Source organism: Lactuca saligna, chromosome 7 (genome assembly GCF_052625555.1).
Source record: "Lactuca saligna cultivar CGN05327 chromosome 7, ASM5262555v1, whole genome shotgun sequence".
In the NCBI taxonomy this organism is placed as follows: Eukaryota; Viridiplantae; Streptophyta; class Magnoliopsida; order Asterales; family Asteraceae; genus Lactuca; species Lactuca saligna.
In genome coordinates, this window is record NC_136423.1 from 15,119,522 (window position 1) to 15,144,445 (window position 24,924).

The window sequence follows — 24,924 nt, forward strand, 5'->3', positions numbered from 1 at the left end:
CACGCACATATATATATATATATATATATATATATATATATACTCAAACGCAAACTGGTCAGAGATTTGTACATTTTGACATATTACCGGTAAGTTAAACTTTAGATTTTTGTGGTATTTCATGTGCAACCAACCTTGGATAGTTATATTGGAAAAACATGGTTAAACAACGCCATAAATATTCACCCAAAAGGAGTAATGATCATTCATTTTTCTCTTTGAACATAAGTTTGAAGACCGAAACGCTACTTTCTAGTATTTTTCTCTTTGAACATAAGTTTTCAAGTAACATTTGCATACTTCAAGGTCTCTTTGTGGTACATCAGAATGGCCTTCATAAGCTCATAGGATGATGGTTATTAGATGCATTTTATGCATCCTTTTTGTTTGTTTTGTTTCTATTTTACATAGCATTACCTACATATTTTCTTTGTCATTTTTAAGTGTTAAATGGACAACATGTGCAAAGTCATAGAACGCCTCGTCCTGCTCGTTTTATAGATTGTGTGGAACATGATCACAAGGCTCGTAGTGCTCGTTTCATATATATATTGTGCGGAATGTGATCACAGAGGCTTATGGATTCAAAATGGAGGCTTGGAGCTTCACTAGAACTAAAATATACCTAAGGAAGTTGGAAGTTGGATGGAAGCATCTTGGAATGAAGATTTGAAGACCGAAACGCAAAAAATTCAAGTTACACTACCATGTTTCTCATGCCATGATCATGTTTTGCTATCAAACTGATGCTTAGTTTCGTTGAAGCTGACTTCTGGACACTTACACTACCATGTTTCCCAAAGCATTGGTCATGTTTTGAAGGTTTTTTCTCATATTAGCCTCGTACTTTGGAAAATTGATTTGTATCGATAGCATGCTCCTTGTATAAGATTTCTTACTTAATAATTTTAAAACTTAATTTGTCTTGATATTATTTAAAGTTATTTAAATAACAAGTAGTATACGTAGGCATTTATTGAATGTGAATTCTGTAGTAGCTAAAGCTTATCAGGTGCCTTCTTCTGCTGAGTAGATGTCAAACTATTATATGATGCTATGATAGGTTGGTTTGTTCCTCTTATTATGGTGAGGAGTATGGAATGTCACTATTCGTAACCAAGTCCTATGTATAAGGATCAACAATTAACATACTATATAATGATGTGGGATATATTGAAACGTGATCATGCATTGCATGCATTACATCTTGCATAAATTATGATATGTAAGAGTTTTTGTCATATGATTTCAACAGTTTATTGTGTCCAAAACTCATTTAACTCACGAAACAATATTGTATTACTTACTCTATTTTTAAATGTCATGTATTTCAAGTTCAAGTGCAAAGCATTAGAAGTTTGTAGTGCTTAGAAGTAACCCTTTTATGGTTAACAAAAAGGTATATGTTGAAGCTTCATGAGTGAAGCCTTATAGATAGAACTATCTACTTTTCAAACCTTATGATCCAACTAAAAAAGCCCTTACAACTTTTAAAAAACAGAGCTCAATTTTCAAATCAAAAAGTTACAACTATGAAATACTACTACCCTTTTAATTTCGACATTTAAATCCATCCATATTTACAATCATAAATTTTTACATTTGTGCTTATAAAAATGTGTATTTTATACCTTAAGTCACCTGGGGTCCATTTTTTGTGCCCGTTTTCTTGGTTTCTTAGGTGGCGTTGGCACTGGCAGTGTTGTGTTCTTTGAATTTCTTGACTTTCTGGTCAACGGAAGTCTAGGGTTTAAACTCAACCCCACTGCCACATCAGATTTACACCTTTCTACTTCATCTATAGCCTTCATCAAAACATCATCTTGCAACTCCTATGTATTTACAATCAAAATCATCAAGTTAGAGTTTATCTAACAAAGTTAAGCATTTGAGTATCATTACCTCATTTTGAAGGTTTTCAGCATGATCGGAATCAGATCCACCTTCACCTTCACCTTCACTATCTGTCATTTCCTCACACTCAAACTCCACACTTTCCGCCGTTTCCTCCTCCTCGGAATCACTCAACTCCTCCTGCTCCATCACAATCTCATCATTTCCAACTCCGGAATCACGATCATTTCCGTTCTCCTCCGGTAAACCCGTATCCTGCGTTTCGGTGGTTCCGGAATCACGAATCCGGGCGCTAGAACTCAACCGAATATCCAAATCCAGTTCGTTTGGACTCCGAGGTACTTTCCGATGCGGTGCTGATGATTCTGCAGGCGGATTCACAACCGTAACGCCGGAATCACGGTTTCCATCGTCTGTTCTTTGTAGAAGCGGATGGAACTCGACACTGGATGAACTTATCTCCTTGGATTTCAAAGAGTTGTTGAAGAAATTCAACGTATGTTTTTCTTGATGGGAATAACGAAAGAGGTTAAGGTTATTCGGGAAGAAATCGAATGAGCTAGAAGAGCCAACACTGGGATTCAAAGGGTAATACGGTAAACTCCCGTCTTCGTTATCCTGGAACAATAACGGATGCATTTGGAGATCGGAATCGCCCTTTCCGGTGCTTTCCTCGTCCGGTTGACCTGGTCTTGGACGAGTCAACGGGGTTACAGACATTGTTACAGATTTAGAAGATGCTTCATTGTATTTTGTGAAAGCTGATTGTGACATTATACGAACAGTAGGCGGAAGATTGACAGGTGGCAAATCGGGAGCGAGTTTGACTACACGAGAACAACGAGATCTACGGGGTTGATAAGATTGTAAATGAACTTCAGGCCTTGAAAATTTATTAGCAGGGATTGGGTTTTGGGGATGAAGATTTACTACCCTTGGGGGGTAGTTTGGTAATAATCTATCCTGTGTAAATGATGTGGCAGGTTGGTTTTCTGGCCTCCAATCAGATAAAAATGCTTCGTGGACATAAGCTTCTTCTTCTTCTTCTTCTTCATTATTTCCAGCATCGTCCCCGCTGTTGATTTCTCCAGGGGCATTATCGGTACTACAAAATCCAGGAGTAGCATCGTCTTCGGTTGACCATCCTTCTCTATTTTGACCAGTTGACTGGAATGTTGACCCTTGAAGTTTAGACCTTCTTCTGTTTGATTCATATGATCGCCTTTTTAGCTTTGAAAGTTCATCTCCTTTATATGACTTCTGGTTTCCGACAGCTGTCCGATATTGGCGAGCAAGCAATGTGGGGTCTCTGTATGGGACCATGTATTTCCATACAGCCATCCAATCAAGTTTATAAACCTTTAATCCCTGAAACCACATTAATTATAACTTTTAGTATTTTGGCATTATTAAATAATAATATCAAGAAATAATATTATATTTATACCTCCTCTATTCGAGCTTTCTCTTGAGGAGTCAAAGGAGAAGTTTTCCAACGCCGAACTGCCTGCAAATTTTGATAATTGGGTATTATTTTAATAGTTAAAGATATGAAAATGGTATTATTAATAACAAATTTATATACCTTTATTGGATTCTCTGGTGCTCTAGAACATGCACGGTTTTTTTGCCTCACAAAGATCTGTAATAATAAAGCTTGAAAACCTTATAACATCATAATTTGAATAAACATGATTACATATCATCTCTAAAAGCTTGCCTGATGTGGAGTTTTGCAGGGTAGAAAGTGTTTCTGAATCTCCTCCCAGTTTGTATTATACTCCATTAACCCCCGAGCTAATAACCTTCATACATCAAACAATTAAAACAAATCCAGAAAGAATGGAAGACAACAAATTCTGGAATCCATAACAAAATAACTTACCCATCCTCAGCATCAGTGAAAAGAAATCGATTTGCAACAGATGCAGGGGGTGGCTTATGTGGAAAAAGGGCTGGATTGAAAAATGGAAAGAATCTAAGGGCTAATCTTGCAATTTCTTTTGGAACTAAAGCAATCGACTGCTTCTTAGACCTTTCAACAGCTGTAGCAGCAATTGTCTTCTTTGATTTCCTGTCATTAGCTCTAGGAGACACTGTATTAGGATCTGAGTCAGCTGAAGAGGGAAAATTACTGAAAGGAAACAAACATTCCTTATCAGTAGTAGCATCATATGTAACTTCTATCTGTCTTCTTTGATACTCTTGAATAGCTGTCAATATATCAAACCATGGTGTTAGCATAACAACTTACAAAGCCAAATAGAAACATAAAGTAAGTAACTTTTGACATACCAATTGAAGAATCATCTATATAGCTTCCAACTAAGCTAAGTGGGGCCACATCTATGACAGATAACAAATTCTCATGAACAAAAGGCACCCAAAAGAAGGAACCCTCCTCAGATTCAGAGCTGTTGGATGGAAAGCTGAAATTTACAGTGGAATGAATGTATGGCGAGCTAAAACAACAACCTGGATAGGGTGCTTTTTGAGAGGCCACTACTTGATCACGCTTATGAACCATTTCCAAAAGTAATCTCTGAACTTGGGAAGCAATATGTTGTCTGGAAGGTTCTAGAACCGAAAGAGAAAACACTTGAACAAGTAGCTGGACATGTTCATATATTAAGCAATGCAACTGGCCTATCTGATGTGGCGTGAATGCACTCATGTGAGTGTACTCATTTGAAGTTGAAGTCATATTTTGAAACATATAGGGAGAAATTGGTGCATATGGTAAAATGGGGCGTAATGGTCTATTATTCATTTCTCCTGAAAACTTTTTCTTATGAACATCTGTTTTCTGACGTTTTTTTTGTCTTGTTTCAGGTCTTCTTTCGTGTTCTTTTGACACACTTTGTAAATTTTCATCAAGATCACTCCCAAGTGCCTCTTCGAGTTCTAATTCAAAGTCAGCATCGTTGTCTTCATCTTCATCTTCATCAACATTTTCGGTTTCCTGTAATGCCCCTGAGTTTGCATCTCCATCTTGCAAAACAGCTGCAAGAAACTTTCTGTATTCTTGTTCATCATCGATGTTATAAAGGTCGTCTTCATCGTCTGTTTCTTGAAGGAAAGTTTCCAGTTCATCAAGAGTGGACCCCACGAGAGAGTAACGGGCTCTTGTCCGCCTCCAGATGGCATCCTCGTCATCACTGTCAAGAATTGGTTTTTGGGAGTCTGATGTGGCAATGTTTGGTTCGTTATCTTTGTTACATAAAGATTCAGCAGCTTTTGTTACTGTCTTCTGAGTGTGTTCGATATTTTTAACAGGTGAATGATTCTGTCCACTGTCCACATCAGCATTGAATTCTTCAATGTCAGAGCTGAGGCTTGAAGAAGCTTCTACAGAAGGCGCTTCTTTTAAAAAAGGGTTGAAATCGATGTCTCCTTCTTCGTCCTCTTCTTCATCATCTTCCATGTGTTCGGAAGAAAGATCTTTGTTTTTGGATAAATTTGCAGCATCTGTGACAACATCAGAGCACCGATTCTCTGTTGATGGTGAAGGTGATGAAGTCATTGTGATTTAGTTCTTTGCTCCCATCAATATTTTGCTAATTCTTTAAGCAATATGATTATGTGAAATCAATGTTTAGAATCTTGTTCCCTTATGGTCATTAGCAGAACTCCTGAACCACTAAACATACAAAAAATGCAAAATTAAGCACCAAATTGAAACAATTGTTTATGAACACATTGATTGACGGCTTTCAATTGCATATAACCATTAACCATGCATGATCTAATAGAATAAGAACATGGTATAACTCCTAAAAGGAAGCCAGAATAGTGCAAATTAACTCCTAGTTAACGAGTAGAAACTGCAAAAACTAGTTCATAAGTTTAGTCAGAAAGAACAATTTAAGATAATTCGATCTCAGATTCCCTACACTGACAGCAATTACAAAAAGTCACTCAGACACAACCACTGAAAAATAAGAAGAAATGGATGAAGAATAAGCATGGTTAATTCTCCAAATGTGGAAAGGAAGTAGTAGCCTTCACGAATTATTATACTGAGTTTAAATGTAATTAACTCCGGTGAAATTTAGACCAAGCAAATTAATCACAAAATAAATCCTAGGTTTCAAAGAAATTAACCATTTGAAACCAAACACATACACCGGAATTCAACTTAGATTACCCAGATACACAGATTACACAGTAAACAGTCTTAAACTCTTCAGAATCAAAGCAACATAAATTACAAACACCGGAGCACATGAAGAACAAAAGCATATAGAATTCGATCTGACGACCACCGTACAGAGGAATCTTAAGATTTAACTTATTGTCAGGGGAAAGTATGTCGGGAATCAATTATAGGCGGAAAGAAACCTGAAGGCTGAAGCTGTTGCCGATGGAGAAGGAAAGACGATCAATAGAGAGCCTTGTGATATTGATTTTGGCTGAATGTCCAAGAACAGAATGAGAATTCGACGATGTTGGATCAATAATCAAGCACCGTGCTTGGTGAAACAATCAAGCAGCAGCAGAATCGCCGTGATAGACACTCGAAGTTAGGGCTCCAATGTCAATTCTCGGGATCACGTGAGTCGCACATGACATGTTATATTTTATGGTTTGAGATAATTGTGGATATGAAGTGATAGATGTCTTATTATAATAAAATTGGTTGAAAAAAAATAGCTATTTGGTTTTTTATTTAGAGTTATACTAATTAAATAATTAATTGTTTAAATAATTAATAGTTATTCCGAAATTTTCAATAATATTTGATTATATTGAGATATAAGGCAAACAAGTAACAAGTTTGGTCACTAACATTTTATGGAAACAAAACTAATATCTATGACTCTTTTGGATTTCATGAAAGAACTTGGTAATCTATGTTGCAAAAAAATCAAATTTATCAAATATGAATGGTATAAGCATGTGGTGTTAATTATATATGTATGTTTTTTCTCGTGTGTTTGTCAATTTACATGACTTTTTAAACAATATATCCTACAATGAGTTTTTAAAACAATATTTATTCATAAACCTTAGGAGAAGGGAAACCTTTTTTAGATTCAAACATGCATGTTTCATGTCTATCCATCCAAAAATCAAAATGAATGTCATCCTAAATGATGATATCCCTTTCAATGCATCATTCAATGAGTTTATAAAGTGTTTCTTTCACACATATCTTGTGACAAACTCGACATAGCTTAACAATTGAACCACTCTCTGGGCCTTTGGCCTGACTAGACCGCCGACTTCGGTCTATCCGGACCTCCTCGGGTATCTTGGCCTTCGGCACAAAGCAGGGCTACCTCAACCCAACAAACCATAACATATCGACATATACAATAACGATTAATAACCAACAAGTACATGTAATCATACTTATCTATTAGTTTAACACATAATCAGTGAGCACATGTAATCATACATATCTACCAGTCTATCATATAACTAGAATAACACCAATTTAATATACCAGGATACATAATACAGTGGGACAATATTGGTGTCTTCGATTCACAAGTACAACGAGGAAAACTCGCCTCAACAACAAAAATGTAGCAGAAATGAATGATGCTCCAACTACCGGCTCTACGGTTCACTTGCACAACACCTAGAGACCAAGCATCAATCTACTACTCAAAATATCCCAATGACCTAAAGTCAAACTTTGTCAAAATCAACGGTCAACAATCAAAGTCAACAGTCACTCCAGCTGGCCGCCACGCCGTGACCACTAAATGATAAAACAGACGAGTCTTGGCCTAGACGTCACATCATGGAGACCTAGGTCACGCCATGAGACAATGGGTTCTTAACAACTTAATGGGTTAAGCTGTTTTTCTTCGATTATAAGGGATCCAATTCTCCAAAGCTCATATATGGTCCATACTATGGTCTAAGTGGATAAAGTTTTCAACTTTATCTCTTTAGACTCTCCAATAGTTTCACTCCTAGGTCCAAAAAAGGGCAAAACACAACTTGATTTAATTCATTAAGAACCTAATCTTGAAGACTTTTAGTTCAACATTTCCATAAATGTTTCTAGGATCATTAAATAACATAAAAACCCTTCCTTTCCATACATGCATGTCCAATACATGTTACAATACAAATTGTGAGGTGAGTTTCACCTCATTGTACCGTGATTCAAAGGTACCAATGTCGTCCCACTAGTTTTCGGTTATCTGTTAGTAGAGGGATACCTAAGGGATTGTATATAGTCATATAAGATAGATTGAGAACTCTTGGTCTAAGCTTTCTTACATGTTCCTTGTTTGGTTGTGGCTCTAGAGTATGATCATCTGTTTGGGTGGCTATTTCACCTCTGGCTACTTATGGTTACACATTTCATGGAGGTTAGTTGGTAGTGAGATTGTATGTTTGAGAGGACTTGTAGGCGGTAGTGAGATGTATGTTTGATGTTTGTTTGTATTATGTACATACTTGATTCTTGTTTGTTTATATGTTGATATATGGTGGTAGTGGGTTGAGACGGTCCTACTTTGTGTTATAGGCTAAAAAATGCACTTACCAATGTATGTTTGATTTTAGAGGCAGCGTCCTTGCTAGTAAAATTGCTAAAGTATAAACTTAAAATCGTATCACAAAAACAAAGCCAAAAATCACCAATCAAAAATTCGTATGATATATGTCACTGACTCATAAGATGTGGAATTGTAACATCTAATATTGGGCTCTAGAGACCATAAAAGTATATGTGAAAACGTCTTCCGTAGCACATGCCCATACCATCGAACATCATAGGTAAAGAAGCAAGTTGTCACCAAGTCTCTAAAGAAAAGAGGAATTCTACAAACCACTATATACTCAATCAAACCATGTAATCATTTGTTGAAAAACAATATTGTCTCATTGATGTGCACGACGAGTTGGCACATCCACAAACCAAAGAAAGATTTAGCAATGCATATACAAGATCGAAGCAGGTTTGGCAATGCATATACAAGATCGAAGAGAACTTAGTAAGTGGGTCGACACGTCCTCCATTTTCTAACTCCTTTCATGACAATCTTGGAAACATAAACTTTGGCTATTGTATTTACATTATAATATCATTTAATTTATCTCGAATAGCTAGCTATATCTCGAATATTATGGCCTTTGATATGCATAAATCATATAACGTCATCACAACGTAAAATAACTAAATTTAGGTTGAAAAAGTGGGGTGTCACGTGTTGAAATTTCAATTTTATACAAAGTGTCATTTGCATATTTTTCCATCAAGGTGCACTTACAAAGCCATCAGATTTGAACCAAGGTATTCATTTTATTCTCCAAGTATATATAACGGAGAGAAGTAAGGATGTTAATGGGAGCAAACGAGACGGGGAACGCATCCTCCGCCCCCGCCCCGAAATTTCCCCGTTCCCTTGCCCGCCCCCGAACCCCATTTATTACCCCACACCGCCCCGATTGATTTTGGGTTGTTTTATTTTTGGCTAAAAAAATTGTTATTTAGGTTAAAATAAATTATTATTAGGTAACAAATAATTATTTATAACAGAATTTTACATGTTAAAAATAAAAAAGTAATGGTATCTTAAACACATTATACTGACAACTTAAAAAAATGTTTTTTGATGACTTTTGGAAGCTCAAAATTATGTTATCATTTATTATATTTATATAATTAATATATATAAATATATGTGTAATTTATTAACAGGGTCCCCATAGGGGTTTGGGGCCGGTATTGCCTACCCCTTTGTCCCTGAAAATAAAATGGGATTAACCTTGCCCCCACGCCCCGTCTCCGTCCCCGATTTAAAAAAAATCCTCCAAATTGGACGGAGCACTCATAAAACTTTTTGACATCTCTAGAAAAAAAGTCGTTAAAACAATACATTAATTAAGCTTGTCCAATAGTTTCAACCGAATATCCAAATATTTAGAAATTATAAACTAATTTCAAAATGAAAAATATATGTTTCAAACATCATTTGTATCGTTCTTTATCCATGAAAAGAAATTTAAATGCTCTCTGTCGATATATGTTTGCAAGAAAACTATGTAACTTATTCGATTTTTAATGATTGTCTTTTTTATGATGTTAACATTATATTAAAAAAGAGGTTACACTTTTTTTTGGTTATACAAAATGTACCTAAGTAGTGGTTAAATATGCTATGTTAGGTGAAAAATTTAGTGGATGTATATTAATTTTGATTGTGATATTTATAAATGTTAAAATAGCGACATATGAAAAACGCGGAAGCGACTATAAATATGTCAATGGACAAATCTTTTGCACTTTTATAGTAACCAAAAAAAATGAAAACGTGTTGGCACATTCTATATTATTTTGATTTTCCATACCATGTAAGCATTTTAAGATGTAATAGATTAAATATAACCTAATGTTAACTAAAAAAAGTCAAAAGAAGTTAAGAGGATTAAATTAGGTATACTTATATTATTAGATTGATTAGATTTTTTATAATGTTTAAGAAAAAAAATCGACCTTTTTTAATAAATTTCTAGAATTATCCTTAATTTTAAATATTAATATGATCTTTGTTTTAGACAAACCATGGGTTAGTATAATTTTATATATTTTAAAAATTTTCAATCGGTGATTTTAGTGTCACCGATTCATTTTGCGTAACGAAATTTATATATGTTTAGGAGATTATATCTTAGTTTTAATATAAGGTTGGAGGTGCGTAGTACACACTTCTATTTATCTAAATTGATCTCGGTATGAACCAAAACACGGGGTCAAGGGGGTCGCGCCAACTTGCGTTGTCGGGTTCCAAGGGGCAGCGCTCAGAGAAAATTAGTGTTGTAAAAATCTCGATTATGTCCCGGTTAATCTCCAATTAGTTCTTAGGCACTATTTGACTAAATAGGAATGGCCTAACAGTTATTCCTTGCATATACAATGAGCGAAACAGTAAAAAACGATGAAATTTTAACGCTTTATAGAAATTTTATCTCAATAAATACTATTTGAGGAATGATTAATGTTCTATTAATCATATTAGCATATGTTTTTATGATATTAATTGGTATTTAGGAACAAAAATTGGTATTTAGGAACTTTGTTATGATATTAGTCGTACTTACCAAATGATCCGGTGTTGTCTTTCCTCTTTGAGGTTAAGGGTTCAAGTCCTGTAAGGGACATATGTAGAGATTTAGGATAATTGTAGGAGTAGAATAGAGTAGATTTGTCGTTCAAAAAAAAAAGTCGTACTTAGTGTGCTTTTTTTAGTTCAACTAATTAGCAATTAGGGTTCTCAATTAATCTCCGTTTAATCGATTAATCCATTAACCCAGTCTATTGATTAGTTAACGTCGAACGTTTTTTAACAACTTTAAAAAAGTACAATATTATTAGAGATACCATAATAGAAATTATTGAGTTTTCGTGGGTTCAAATGTAATTTTGTGTTGTTATCAACTCTTAATTGTCTTATCCAAAAGCAGTTCGAATTATGAGAGAAATCAGAGACTCTCTCTCGTTTTTCAAACATATGAAATTTACACACACCACATTCTCTTTCGTTCTTGATTAATTTTTGTGTCTAGAATCTTGATTGTTCATTTGATGATTATCTAAGACTGGATTTCTTGTAACTCAAACATCAGGGATATATATATATATATATATATATATATATATATATATATATATATATATATATATCGATTTGGAAAGTGAACCGACACGATCCTTAAAGAATCCAATGATTATCTAATTCTCTTTCTACCCTATTAATATAATATTTTTACCAACACACTCATATAACAGATAAAATTATAGATTTCATGTTTCTAAATATAGCTATGTTGCCCGTTCTTCTATAAACCCATCCAAAATCAATGTTTTAAAAACCGTTTTTTTTAGTTGAACCGGTATGATGATGAGTTCCCGGTTCAACCACCGGGTCAACGGTTTCTATAGTTTTAATGTTTTATCCTATTTTCTTACACATACATACATATATAAACCATGAATTTGATGTTTACAAATTCAAACATTAAAAATACACATAAAAATAAGTTGTAGACGAATCCAAATATATTAAAATAACACATAATCATAAGTTTTAATGTTTTACATTAATCCATATACATCAAAAAGAAAATAAAGTATAATACTGTAACGAGATATAGTTTTAAATGAATAAAAATACATTAAAAAACTTTATAACATTTATCATATGTTTTTATTTAGAGAAAACTAAATAGATATGAAAAAATAATTACCAAAGTTTATTATGTAAATTGTTTTTTTTATGTGGTTTTATTCAGTTTAACTGGTTCAATCAGTTTTTTTTCTAAAAACTGATCGGTTCAATCTGATTCAGAAATCAATATAAAACCGGTGATAATTGAACCGTTTCCTTTCCGATTTCCGATCCAACCGGTTCAACCGGCTTGTTCAAACCGGTTTTTAAAACATTGTCCAAAATATAAAAATACATCCACTAATGAGTTATCCAAACATATCTCTTGATCCCTTACAAAATAAGCGAAACACCCCGTAATTCTTTTGGATCAAATCGCGTGAATCACGGATGCACAAGGTGTGTTCCACAGTCTATGACTCTATATGTGTTCAAGGTGAACCAAGCATTAAATATCAGACCCCTTCTACAAAATCTTGCACAAAATATGCTCATGATCGAGACTTTTTGAGGCCCTTTAAACACGCTGGTCAATAAGACACATGTTGATTTCCAATCTTTGATCCAACATCAACAGCCATTACTTTACTTTTCAAATTTCATCTTTTCTTCTTTCTCACAAATCCATCCAGAATCTCTCTCAAATCCCTTCTGGGTTTTCACAAACCCTACAAAAGCTGTCAGATTTTTGAATCTTATTCTTGATCTGCAATAATGGGCGCCTGTTTTAGCAAGAAAAATCGTCATCCCTCAAATTCCAATGGCTATAGATCTTCCAAACAACAAAATTACCACCCGGTTTCTGAAAGTTACGAAAAACCCACATCAAACTACACTCAACCTCAACACGAAACCCATCAACATCACCACCATCACCACCAGCAACAACCTCCGCCGCCACAGCCACAACAAGCACCACCACCACCAAATCCAGCACCGCCACCTCCAAACCCTAGACCCTCTCAGGGTTCCGATCCTAATACCATTTTGGGGAAGCCATTTGAAGACATAAGAAGACACTACACACTCGGAAAAGAATTGGGTAGAGGTCAATTTGGTGTAACTTATCTTTGTACTGAGAATTCATCTGGTCATACCTACGCTTGTAAATCAATCCTGAAAAGGAAGCTTGCAAGCAAGAACGATAAAGAGGATATCAAGAGAGAGATTCAGATCATGCAACATTTGAGTGGTCAACCAAATATCGTTGAGTTTAAAGGAACTTATGAAGATAGACAATCTGTTCATCTTGTTATGGAGCTTTGTGCAGGTGGTGAGCTTTTTGATCGGATTATAGCTCAGGGACATTACACTGAGAAAGCTGCAGCTACAATTTGTAGGCAGATTGTGAATGTTGTTCATGTGTGTCATTTTATGGGTGTGATGCATAGGGATCTCAAGCCTGAAAATTTCTTGCTTTCTAGTAAGGATGAAAATTCAATGTTGAAAGCAACAGATTTCGGGTTGTCCGTATTCATCGAAGAAGGTATAATCTTATAAGTTCCTTTTATGCCCTTGTATGCCGAAATTTATCTCATAGAAGTAATTTCCTTTTAGGTAGATTATATATGCCTAATGCAACAGTGTGATGCCCTAAAGTGACTGAATGAGTAATTATGGAGTAAATGACCATTTTGCCCTTACATTCTGAAAAACAAACTTCACAATATTTATCACTTATAACTATATTCATCAATTTTTAATGTGAGAGGATTTGGTAGGAAAAAAGATGGGCAAATAGGTAAAGAATTAGTGTCTTAATACATTAAGCCAGGTTTTTTGGGTTAACCCATTAAGTCATTTTGTTATGGGGTGTAAATTTTCATGCTGTTTCTTAATGAAAATATTTCAGGGAAGGTGCATCGAGACATAGTTGGTAGTGCATATTATGTTGCCCCTGAAGTATTGAGGCGTAGTTATGGGAAAGAAATAGATATTTGGAGTGCAGGGGTAATGTTGTACATTTTACTAAGTGGTGTTCCTCCATTTTGGGCAGGTATGATAAAAAAAATATTGTCTTTAATGTATCTAAGTTTGTATTCAATGGGTAATAACAATCTTTTTCTTTTTCTTTTTTGTGTGTATATAGAGACTGAAAAGGGTATATTTGACGCGATATTAGAAGGGGTTATTGACTTTGAAAGTCAACCATGGCCCTCGATTTCAAGGAGTGCAAAAGATCTTGTTCGTAAAATGTTGACACAAGATCCAAGAAAGAGAATCACTTCAGCTCAAGTTCTTGGTATTAATTATTCACTACCTTTTTCTTTTTCTTTTCCCATTAAGTGATGTATCAATGGATAATGTTTGAAAAAGATTAGAGAAAAAGTAAGCAAGGGAAAATTTGTAAAAAAAAAAAAAGGACTTAATGTGGGAAAACCTCCTTTCACTTACTTTTTGATTAAGTCATTCTTTTTGTATTATGTGAAAAGGAAATACTCATATATACCGCATTAAGTCCTGTTGTTTGATTTCATTAAGTCAAATAACTTCATTTGACTGGTCAAAATACCATAATCACTAATGCCGAGGGACAAATAGGCAATTCAACCATGAAACTTGCCAAAAAAGGAAACGTTGTAAATTTCGCAAGATATCCTAATTGACAACTTACAATTCTCTTTTAAAGTAATTGTTTTTTGCAGTGGATCTATATAATGTATATATCTCTCTTTTATTTATTGGAGTATATGGTTAACAACATTGATTTGTTTTAAACTTATTTCTTACTAAATTTACGATAACAAATTCGAAAAAAGAGAAATGAAGAATCATGTTATATGATTGATTAAATCGCATTGCTCATTAAATGTTTAATCCTTATATAGTTATATGTAACGTCTGTAGTAAACGCTACATCTAAAATGACATCATTTGCTCTGAGTATTTTGTGATGATTATTTAGTGGCAAAGAAGTAATTTCACTTGTTTTGTTTATTTAGAGCATCCATGGCTCAGAGAAGGTGGAGAGGCATTAGACAAGCCAATCGATAGTGCTGTACTTTCAAGAATGAAGCAATTTAGAGCAATGAATAAGCTCAAGAAGCTTGCTTTGAAGGTAAGCTTTAAACATTGATTTTCTTGAAATGACAGTTTTGCCCTTTTGTAAGAGTAACATGTACAATATCTTTTAGGTATAACATAATGTGTTCTAGTCGAAAAGAAACACCCCTTAACTCCTTAAGCCTTGTTTATATCAAGTAAAAAAAAGAAACATGAGTTGATAGTTGTGTGTTAATTCCAAAACTACCCCTTTCCACTCCAGGTGATTGCAGAAAGTATGTCTGAAGAAGAAATAAAAGGTCTGAAAGCAATGTTTGTGAACATGGACACAGATAACAGTGGCTCAATCACTTATGAGGAACTAAAGTCAGGACTTGCTAGGCTTGGCTCCAAGCTTTCAGAAGCTGAAGTTAAGCAACTCATGGAAGCTGTAAGTTATTTAGTACTATTTATAAAAAAAAAAAAAAAAAAAAAGTTAGTTTTATTTTAATTTAAAATTTTAAAATTCAGGCTGATGTGGATGGAAATGGAACAATCGACTACATTGAGTTCATAACTGCTACCATGCACAGGCATAGACTTGAAAGGGATGAGCATTTATACAAAGCCTTCTGCCATTTTGACACCGATAATAGCGGGTTAGTTTTATTTATTTATTTTAAGGATAATATTATAAATAGTTATTTAAATGTGACTTTTTATAAGGTAGGTAACATTATACATGATATGGTGATGTATGTTATCAGGTATATCACCATGGATGAACTAGAGAAAGCCATGAAGGAATATGGCATGGGAGATGAAGCTACCATCAAGGATATCATTTCTGAAGTGGATACCGATAATGTAAGCCTTTATTTATTTATATTATATATTGTTTGAACATTAAAGGGCTAAAATTATTATATATTGGTATTAGGAAAAAAGAAATGTTAAAAAAAAAAAAAGTAAAGTATGTTGTGTGACTAAAGTAAAGATTTGTTGTGTTGTATAAAAAAAAACAGGATGGAAGAATCAACTATGAGGAGTTCTGCGCAATGATGAGAAGTGGAACTACTCATCAAACCAAGCTCTTTTAATGCTCTTTTATTAGAATGAAATATAATAGTAGCGTTTGTTCATGAAAAATCATATCATATTATTATTATTATTATTATTATTATTATTATTATTATTATTATGTAGATGATAAGATGAGGCTTGTTTTGTGTATTTTTTTGGATTAATGAATTTTGCTCTTTTCATGACAATAAATGTTGGTTTAGTATGATTTGACACTTTATAGCATTTGTAACTTGTTATCGTTTGAAGTTTGAACCTTGTAATATGTGTGAAGAAATGTGATTTCTATAGGTGAAACTTTTTAAAATTTCTATCGTTTTTAGTTTCTATATTAGTTTAATAACCAAATAATTAGATTTAAAAAGTTGTGAAAATGCTGATTTTTTTTTGAGATAATTACGTAATTATAGCACGTAATCACATCCAAGAAATCGGAATTCTAAAGAATTAAAATTTGTAGAATTCAGTTTCCGTATTTTGTATATCTTTGTTTGATTTAAAACTGTCAAAAAAATTGAAATGTAAAGTAAGTTTTTTGTTGATGTTTTTGTAAATTGTTGTTTGGTTAACGGCGGAAACAAAATAACATATATAGTGCAAGATGTAACTTATCGGTATATGGAACATTGCAATCTTTGGTTGATGCTAAAATCTATAAGAATCATCGACAAGAATACACTCAACATTTATATTTATTACAAGTAACATAATAATTTAAGATTTTAGTTTTTATATCATATTTTTATCATTTCAGATTAAAATGATTGAAATATAGATAAAAGTACATTTTTTTTAATCATCGTCTTGACTTATTTGTTTGACTCGTTCGACTCAGGTCCGAACTAGACACAAGTAGGGCAAGCTGGACAATTGCTATAGGCCCTAGGTTTGGGAGCCCATCATTTTAACATATATAACTCATATGGCCCAATTGGTTTAGAGCATGTTTATGAAGTCCATTTCATCGATTGTATTTGTATTATTTGATATTAACAAAATATAATGTATATTGTAAATGAGTAAATGAAAACTAGTTTTCGATAAATGGGTTATTTTAAAATTTTGTAACCTCTAGTTTTCAGTTATCATTAAAAAATACTTTTTATTTTAATATTGGAGCAATTACACTAAATGTATATACATAATAATCATATCATCATTATTTTTTATTAATATATTATTCAGTGATTTTGAAGATCAACAAATAGATTGAGTTGAATTTGATGTTACATTGCATACAGCTTTTATGAAAATATAAAGAAAAAATTAAATGATTGCAATAGTATATTTGAACAGATTTAGTTAAATTAACAAATTAAAATGATTATAATTAAACAAAAGTTTAATAAGTAAAATGTGATAATGTACTTAAATACAAGTCTAAGGGGTGTAACTGAAAATTTCTCATTTGAGGAAATCTGCATTATTTGGTAGCACAAAAGTTAGAAAAATATGAACAAAATTGTAAAAATGGTCATTGTGGTTGATAAAATTCTGTAGTTTTGATCCAAAACGAAATGTTCGTGCACCACTAGTCCAATTTTAGATACCTTGTGTGGTTTTGGTCCCTATGATTGTATTTTCTTGCGTTTTTGGTCCACATCCCACCTAAAATGTCTAATATGCCCATATAAAATTATATTTTAATTTCTTTTATTTATTTTCTTATTCTAATAATAAAATGAAAAACAAAAACAAAATAAACCCACCACAAACACACACACATACACATACACACACGCACACACACACACACACACACACTCTCTCTCTCTCTCTCTCTCTCTCTCTCAACACCATCACCGAACCACCCATTCCAATTAAGTCACACCCCACCACACCCTAAAATAAGACCACCATCACCACCATTCCGACGACGACCCTGTTACCCTAGCTCTGGTGGCGGCTTCCATTGCGAGATCCACAACAAGATACATGTATGAAGACCCCGCTACCTTAGATCCAACGGCGAGAAGAGGCCCAATGGTTTCAGATCGTGGCATAAGGAGGTCGTTGATTGTGGATATCCGGTGGCAAAATGCAAATCTGGTGGTTCATGTGGAGGTAGAAACGGCGTCGGAACCTTCCCCCCTTCGTCGCCACTCGCGTCTCCTGCCACCGTCGGACGAACCTTCGCTTGTTTAGTTCCTAGATTGACGATCCAACATCGTTGCTGCCTTCCTTTTCATTTCCACTTGCATCGATTGCCTCTGTCTACGTTCTCCAGTGCCACATCAGTTTGCTTTCTTCGTTGCCACATGCATCTGCCACCCCTCCGTTCCAGATCGACGAGACAATTCATCAAAGAAAGAGAGAGATGAGGTAGGTGGAAGTCGCTTTTAATAGATCTAATTTCCGATGAAACTGGTTTTGTAGTGGTGGATTCGTAATGTGGTAGAGTTTATCAGAGCATCCATGTGAGGGAAATGAAGGGTTTATGTTTTCCGATGAGAATTGTAGCCGTCAGTGGTGGTTCCCGTCACCGACGATGGAGGGTTGAAGTAGTGATAAAAGGGCTTCTCTCCTTTATAAAGCTAAGAGGGTGGTTGCGTTATTTTTTTGTTTTAAGTTAATAAAAATAAATTAAATTAAATTATGTATTTTAGCAATTAAATAAAATGGAAAATATAAATTATAAGGGTATATTTGTCTTTTTAAGTTTAGAGGGACCAAAATCATTAAAAAGATCCAAAATTCAACTATTCATACACCACCAAATATTTTTGGACCAAAACCATATATTTTTGACAACCATAAAGATCATTTTTGCAATTTTGTCAAAATCTAATAAAGTAATAATGATTTTGTAATAGACTTAATTTTGGTATTATAGTAGGTGTAAAGATTACTTTAGTTCAATAGGTTGGTTGCAAAATATCTCTCGTTGTCATTAAATTATGTGTTTTTGTTCTGATTCTAACATCTTGCTAATTTTCTCTTAATAAAATTTAAATCGTTCTAAAAAAATTAATCATTTTTATACATGATTTACAATTAAAATATATTTTATTGTTTAATAAATATCATTTTGACCGACAACAACCAATCTAGTCTGTTCTGGTGACCATACGACTTTTCAACTTCGACCGTCTTCTTCGGTGAATAAACCCAATTTTCGGCGTCCCTCTTAAAACTTTTCATCTCCGGTTGGCTTCATCAATTTGAAACCTAGATTTTTGGCGTACTTAAAACCTTCATCAATTACATAACTTTGGTGGGTTTGTGCTCAAGATCTCGGTTAAGAACCCCACCAACACCAACACTTGTAACTTAACATATTCCAAGCTCTAATCATAAGTCCATAACTTATAACTTCAAAAATCAATCCAAGAATGTATTGGATGACATCCTATTAAATTCCATACGAATATGAATGATTGCATCAAATATTCTAGAAATAGTGGTGATCCTCTAACTATTGACTTTTCAAACCTAGATGCAAGCTATTTTGATGTTTTTGATGCTTTGAGTTGATTAGATCTTACTACAAATTTTCTAATTTTGGATTTTAGAATCGATTTTCAAATTTGGAAACGATGAGATGAAGAACTTGTTTTTTGATTTTGTTATTTGGAATCAGTTTTATTATATGTTACGCTAGAAAATTGATGTTGGCCAGAAAAGAAGAACAAAGAGTTGTTGGAAATGTCTAGTTCGTCGAAAACCGGATAAATTGATTATTGTCGGTTAAAATGATATGTTGTAAACAACTCAAGTGAGTTTATTGGTAAATAGTATAAAAATGGTTAATATTTTTATTGAACATCAAGCAATATATTAGAACAAAAGGGACTTAAGAACGAGCTCAAGTCAAAGTAAAAAGAAGTTCATAACAGGATACATACAACATACAACATATAAAATAGATCACAATTTTTAAATTTGGATGTATTTGTTATCCAACTGAAAGTGCTAAAAATAATAACATCCACGATAAAATTTCTTGCTTTTTGTTTATGAAAACCAAAATATATCTAGATTTCCAAAGGATTTTTTACTTAATTGGCCATCAAAAATTTTGACTTAATTTAGCCATGCAATTTTGATCATTCTAAATCAGACAGCGAACTCTCGTTTTTGTTCGATCATTTTAACTTTTAATGGTTAAATCAAGTAAAAGTTGAGACTTGATGGTCATTTAAGTCAAAAATCTATTTCTAAATCATTCAAAAAGCGGAGTAATAAGAGAAAGGCTCATATTTCATTGCCAAGCCATAAGCTATTAGACCAAAGGGAGTGGAGTGCGATTTCAGCCTACGCGGTTTGGGTGTGCGGCCAAAAATAGGAGTGTTCATTTCTCTCAAACTCTTCCTCCCTCTCTCTATCTCCTTTTTTTTTTTTTTTTCAATGAAATACCACTGTAAAAAAGTGTGATAGATAGTGGTTATCATAGTAATAATTATTTGTTGGTATAGAAAGTTGTTGGTCAATTAATAAACCCCCTTATTTTTACTAGTTAATTACCATCTATAATACTATCAAGGTTACAAACCTTGGGGTCGCCGCCGGACCCATCTATTATTGTCTATTATTTAAGCATTTGTTGGTACGTTCCTTTTCATGATGGGATAGGCTAGATTGTTCCTTTCATATATCGACTATTGTCTCCTCTTTGATACCAATTTAACCACCCTACACTGCTACACATGTAAGGAAAACAATGGAACTTTTGTTTGAACCCCACTATGTGACCGTTGTAATTAAGATGCCTAGTCTTTTTAACATCAATTAACCCACTAACAATCTGTGTGTTGTATTATAGGGGGCCTCAACTTTTGAAATGCATTATTATATCGTGCATTACATTTCTCATAATGGTCCAGAAGCACTCACGGGTGTTAATAACGACTTGCATATTAGAGAAACAAAAGAAAAAATAAATGAAGAAAAATATGTAAGAAGATACTATCATACTATATCAAGTCCAAAAGAAACATCCAAAGTGTTACTGGTACTTGATCATATACTATCTATAATATGTTTCCCAAAGTTCATTAAGTTAAATTAAAAAACAATACCTTACTCGTGCTATCTGTGAAAAAGCTTGTAAAAATTAAAGATCAAGATTTTATAATGATTACTTGGTAATCTTGAGCTAATTTGAGCAGGATCAAGAAAATTAATGACATAATTGTCTCTTTGCAAGAGAATCTTATCTTTGACATTAGCATGTAATTGTTTTTTGTTATGTTATTACGCATCCATTATGGCCTTGACAGATTACTTTAATGAATCTGTCTTTCTCCAAAACATCAATTATTTATAGGCCCCTTATATATAATATCATGCACATAAAAACAAAGACAGCATTAGATTAATTGTAGAGCTTTTAATTCAACAACCATCTCATGCATCATGCATCATGCATATTCATACTCCACCAACATCCATCCATCCATCCACCCATATCTACAATATCCATTCAACAACAACATTCACTTTCCTAAAAAACATAAACATGTCCTACATTAAACACATATTGGAAGCCAGCATGATGCTCACACCATCATCATCATCTTCTTAATTATTCCCCACATAACATGATCATCTATCATCATGAAAGCATTCTTCAATGGCGTTTGTTGGCAACATTGCATTGCTTTCTGATCTCACCTTCATTACCCGTGAGTGGATTGTTCTCAGTAAGAACAGTAATGGCTCTTCCAAAATGCTTAAAGAAATAATCTTGATTCTTTGCCATTTTCTTCACATATGGTTTAGTTCTCTTGTCTGTAGCTAACTGATGATCCACAATCAACAATCCCTTGTTGTCCAATATGTTTCTGTAGTAGTTGTTGTCGAGTTTCATAGGGGTACCACGGTCATTTCTCACATACTGAACTGCCTTCGGGTCGGGGATTGCATCCGGACACTTATGGAGCATGTGCTCAACATGACCCGGGTCAAGAACCGGGTCAACCTCTGGATACAAACGGTGCACCAACTTCACACAGTGTGTCCTACCCACGCTATGAGAACCTGTTTCAAGAAAACCACCATTAATTAGTGTATGCACTAACATTTCATTTACAGTATCATGATGCATGATGGACGATGGACGATGATGATGATGGTGATGATGATGATGATGATGATGATGATAGACATATATACCTAGTAAAGCAACAACGCCAGGGGTGTCGATGCCGATGTTCTTGAACCTTTCGAGAACAACAGTCATGGATTCATTATGATCTGGGAGGTATTGCTCCAATATATCAGCTCTGCTCTTCCTGCCATCTCTTCTTCCTGTTTTTAGTGGTATGTATGGCCCTCCAAGCTGCCATTATTAAAAAAAGAAAACAAAATAGACAGAAAAATGATATTTTTTTTAGTAAATTGATTCGGATAATTATATGATGATGAAAATAATATTGGTTATGTAATCAGAGACTAAAAACACAAAGATTACGTGGGTTTTAGTTAGTAGTCCGAGGAAGATGACTTTATAAAAGGTTATCTTCTTTTCGGAGGATATGTGATAGATCTTTATTAAATATAAAAATGGGAAGAGACTATAATTCATCACAACCGACAAGTATTGATCTAATATTTGTGATTAAAACTCTACGAAAAAGTGGACCTTTTGGCTTTTGCAACACCAAGGACAAGGCTACAAGCAAAGTCTTGTTTTTTATTCATATCTTTCTGCTGAATATATAAACAATTGAAGTAACAATAAATGATAATTATATGGATTGAATGAAAAATGTCCAACTGCCTTTTCTTATCTGTTTTGAATAAGATTTTTTTTTAATTAGATAAAAAAATACGTGACATAAATGCTTAAATATAGAATATATAACAAATTTATAAAAAGATACGGATTAAAGTAAAAAGAAACCGTTTACATATGGCTGCCTAAATTAACTCAATATATGTTTAAGTAAAAAAAAAAATTCTAAGAAGTGCAAACATGTGATGTTCAACAAAAAACAAGCTAAAAACCAGAAAATTCATAAATAAAAGAAATAAAACGTGAAATTTAAACAACGATTTAAATGTATTTTTGAAAGTTTTCTATTTATAAATTTATACAATTTTTTATTTTTAATAGTCATCGACTACAGAGATTGAAGTGAAGTAAACGACCATCTCTCTTATCACCTCTATTTGAAAAGATAAGCAGCAAAGTACAACTAACTAATGCAAGTTGATCAAATCACCTCTCCACATCAAGATATATTTGTTGCAGGGATGACTTAGAGTACAACAAAGTAATGCATGTAGTAATTAAAGAATCCTCATCAAGAAAGAAATAAAGCTTGGATCTTGAAAGAGTAAGAAGTGAAAAAGTACAAGCAACTTATGCATGCAGAAAAGAACCCAGTGGAGATAGATAAAGCTTGTATCTTTAAAAAGAATGGAAACATGTTTAAGAAGAAGAATAGAAGAATCTGAATTTACCGCAACAATTCCATCCCTTCCAGAAAGTACAAGTATATCTGCACAAGATACAACTCCAGGACACTCCCTCTCCAAAGCTTCCTTGATGGTTTCAAGATACCTGAAATTTCTAAGTCCGAAGCTCCTGTCTGTCTCTTTCTCAGACAGTGTTCTCCTTGTTGAGTCCAAAAGCAATGAAGCATCACATGACTGTAACATATATATAGCAAAACAATAGTTGTAAAATCTGCATCAAAACTTGTACTCTCTCTCTCTATATATATGTATACCATCCATATATATAGATAGATCATGAGTGTTGTGAACTATGTGCATTAAGAGTTGTACCTCAACACCACAGTCATGGAAGATGTTTCTGAGCCAGGAGAAAGCAGTGTTCTTGTGGCGTTTGTAAAGAAGCATGACTTGTTCTTTGATGATATCTTCAGCTTGTGGGCATGAATCTCTGTAGAAGTTTAAAACAAGGCCTGAGTCTGACTCGGTTGACTCAGTGTCTGCAACTGAAGCGATGGCTAATAGGGAGAAGAGAGCAAAGAAAAGGAGAGCTTTGGTACCCATTTTTGCTCTCTGTCTAGTAATTGAAACTCACTGGTTTTCAGTGTCTTTTATAATGGCAATGGCCATGTATTTGCTCAAAATAACCCCACAAATAATTTTATTAAACCAATTTACTCTACACCTATGCAAACTAATTAATACGTTTTTTTTTTTTTTTTTTTATAATTTTTTTTGTATTTTGTAAATATTTTACGTAGATTTTAGTTTTATAAATTAAACGCGTATCCCGTTTATATTAAACAAAATAGTTGTGTTTTAAATTTCGTTTATTGAAAGTTGTTTATGTATTTATTATATCGATCAGTATAAGATCCATATATTATATGAGTTTATTTAAAAAAAATTAAATATGAAATTTTAACAATTTGAAAAGTTTGAATTTATAAGAAAAATGAGAAAAATTTTGAATTATTAAAATTAACGAGACTTTAATGTATTGAATACATTACATATATATAAACCTAAAGTCTTTCTAATAAGTACTAAATACCTTACATATTAAATATGAAATTTTAAGTTAATAAAATAAAAAATACAATAAAATGATAAGTGGAAAATTGAAAATTCAAAATTTTTAGAAAATACTATGTATCTAAATGAAAGAGAAGAGAACATGTGATAATTTTTTATTTATCTATTAAGAATGATTGCATTTAGATGAATAATCTAATTTAAATTAATGCGTTTTATAAAAGAAAAAAAATCACGAAAATAATGGCCAAAAATAGGGTATAGACGTATGAAAATGATCACATTTTTTGTTTTTTACAAAATTAATTGGTCACTAGGGTCCACTTCAAAATTTCTGAAATTCCAAAAACACCTCTTAATTACATAGTGGCTTCAAGTTTTATAACGAAGAAATATGGATCTTATAACACTTTCCCAATGTTTTAGTGTTTCTAGT

The 24,924-nt window shown here is 33.4% G+C and overlaps 3 protein-coding genes across 4 annotated transcripts; 1 reads left to right on the forward strand and 2 right to left on the reverse strand.

Annotated features, from left to right (window-relative positions):
* Positions 1–1,488: 1,488 nt before the first annotated feature.
* On the reverse strand, positions 1,489–6,431 carry DUO3 (Homeodomain-like superfamily protein). The gene is made up of 8 exons (XM_078963298.1): positions 6,196–6,431; positions 4,150–5,494; positions 3,740–4,067; positions 3,575–3,659; positions 3,440–3,496; positions 3,302–3,361; positions 1,903–3,222; positions 1,489–1,832 (listed from the first exon to the last, which is right to left on the reverse strand). The coding sequence occupies exons 2-8, from the start codon at positions 5,375–5,377 to the stop codon at positions 1,638–1,640; spliced, it is 3,273 nt and encodes a 1,090-aa protein (XP_078819424.1). The 5' UTR covers positions 5,378–5,494; positions 6,196–6,431; the 3' UTR covers positions 1,489–1,637.
* Positions 6,432–12,360: 5,929 nt separating this feature from the next.
* On the forward strand, positions 12,361–16,277 carry LOC145004437 (calcium-dependent protein kinase-like). Of its 2 annotated transcripts, XM_078963355.1 has the most exons (8): positions 12,364–13,473; positions 13,840–13,983; positions 14,077–14,229; positions 14,930–15,045; positions 15,253–15,420; positions 15,501–15,628; positions 15,737–15,836; positions 15,995–16,277. In XM_078963355.1, exons 1-8 carry the CDS (start codon positions 12,702–12,704, stop codon positions 16,067–16,069), a joined length of 1,656 nt encoding a protein of 551 aa, XP_078819481.1. In that variant the 5' UTR covers positions 12,364–12,701; the 3' UTR covers positions 16,070–16,277. The 2 variants fall into 2 exon arrangements, with proteins under 2 accessions (XP_078819480.1, XP_078819481.1); XM_078963354.1 differs by having other exon boundaries at positions 12,361–13,473; positions 13,840–14,229.
* Positions 16,278–21,344: 5,067 nt separating this feature from the next.
* On the reverse strand, positions 21,345–24,053 carry PRXR1 (Peroxidase superfamily protein). Its single transcript, XM_078962688.1, has 4 exons — positions 23,787–24,053; positions 23,460–23,648; positions 22,167–22,332; positions 21,345–22,031 (listed from the first exon to the last, which is right to left on the reverse strand). Exons 1-4 carry the CDS (start codon positions 24,015–24,017, stop codon positions 21,622–21,624), a joined length of 996 nt encoding a protein of 331 aa, XP_078818814.1. The 5' UTR covers positions 24,018–24,053; the 3' UTR covers positions 21,345–21,621.
* Between the last annotated feature and the right edge of the window lie 871 nt (positions 24,054–24,924).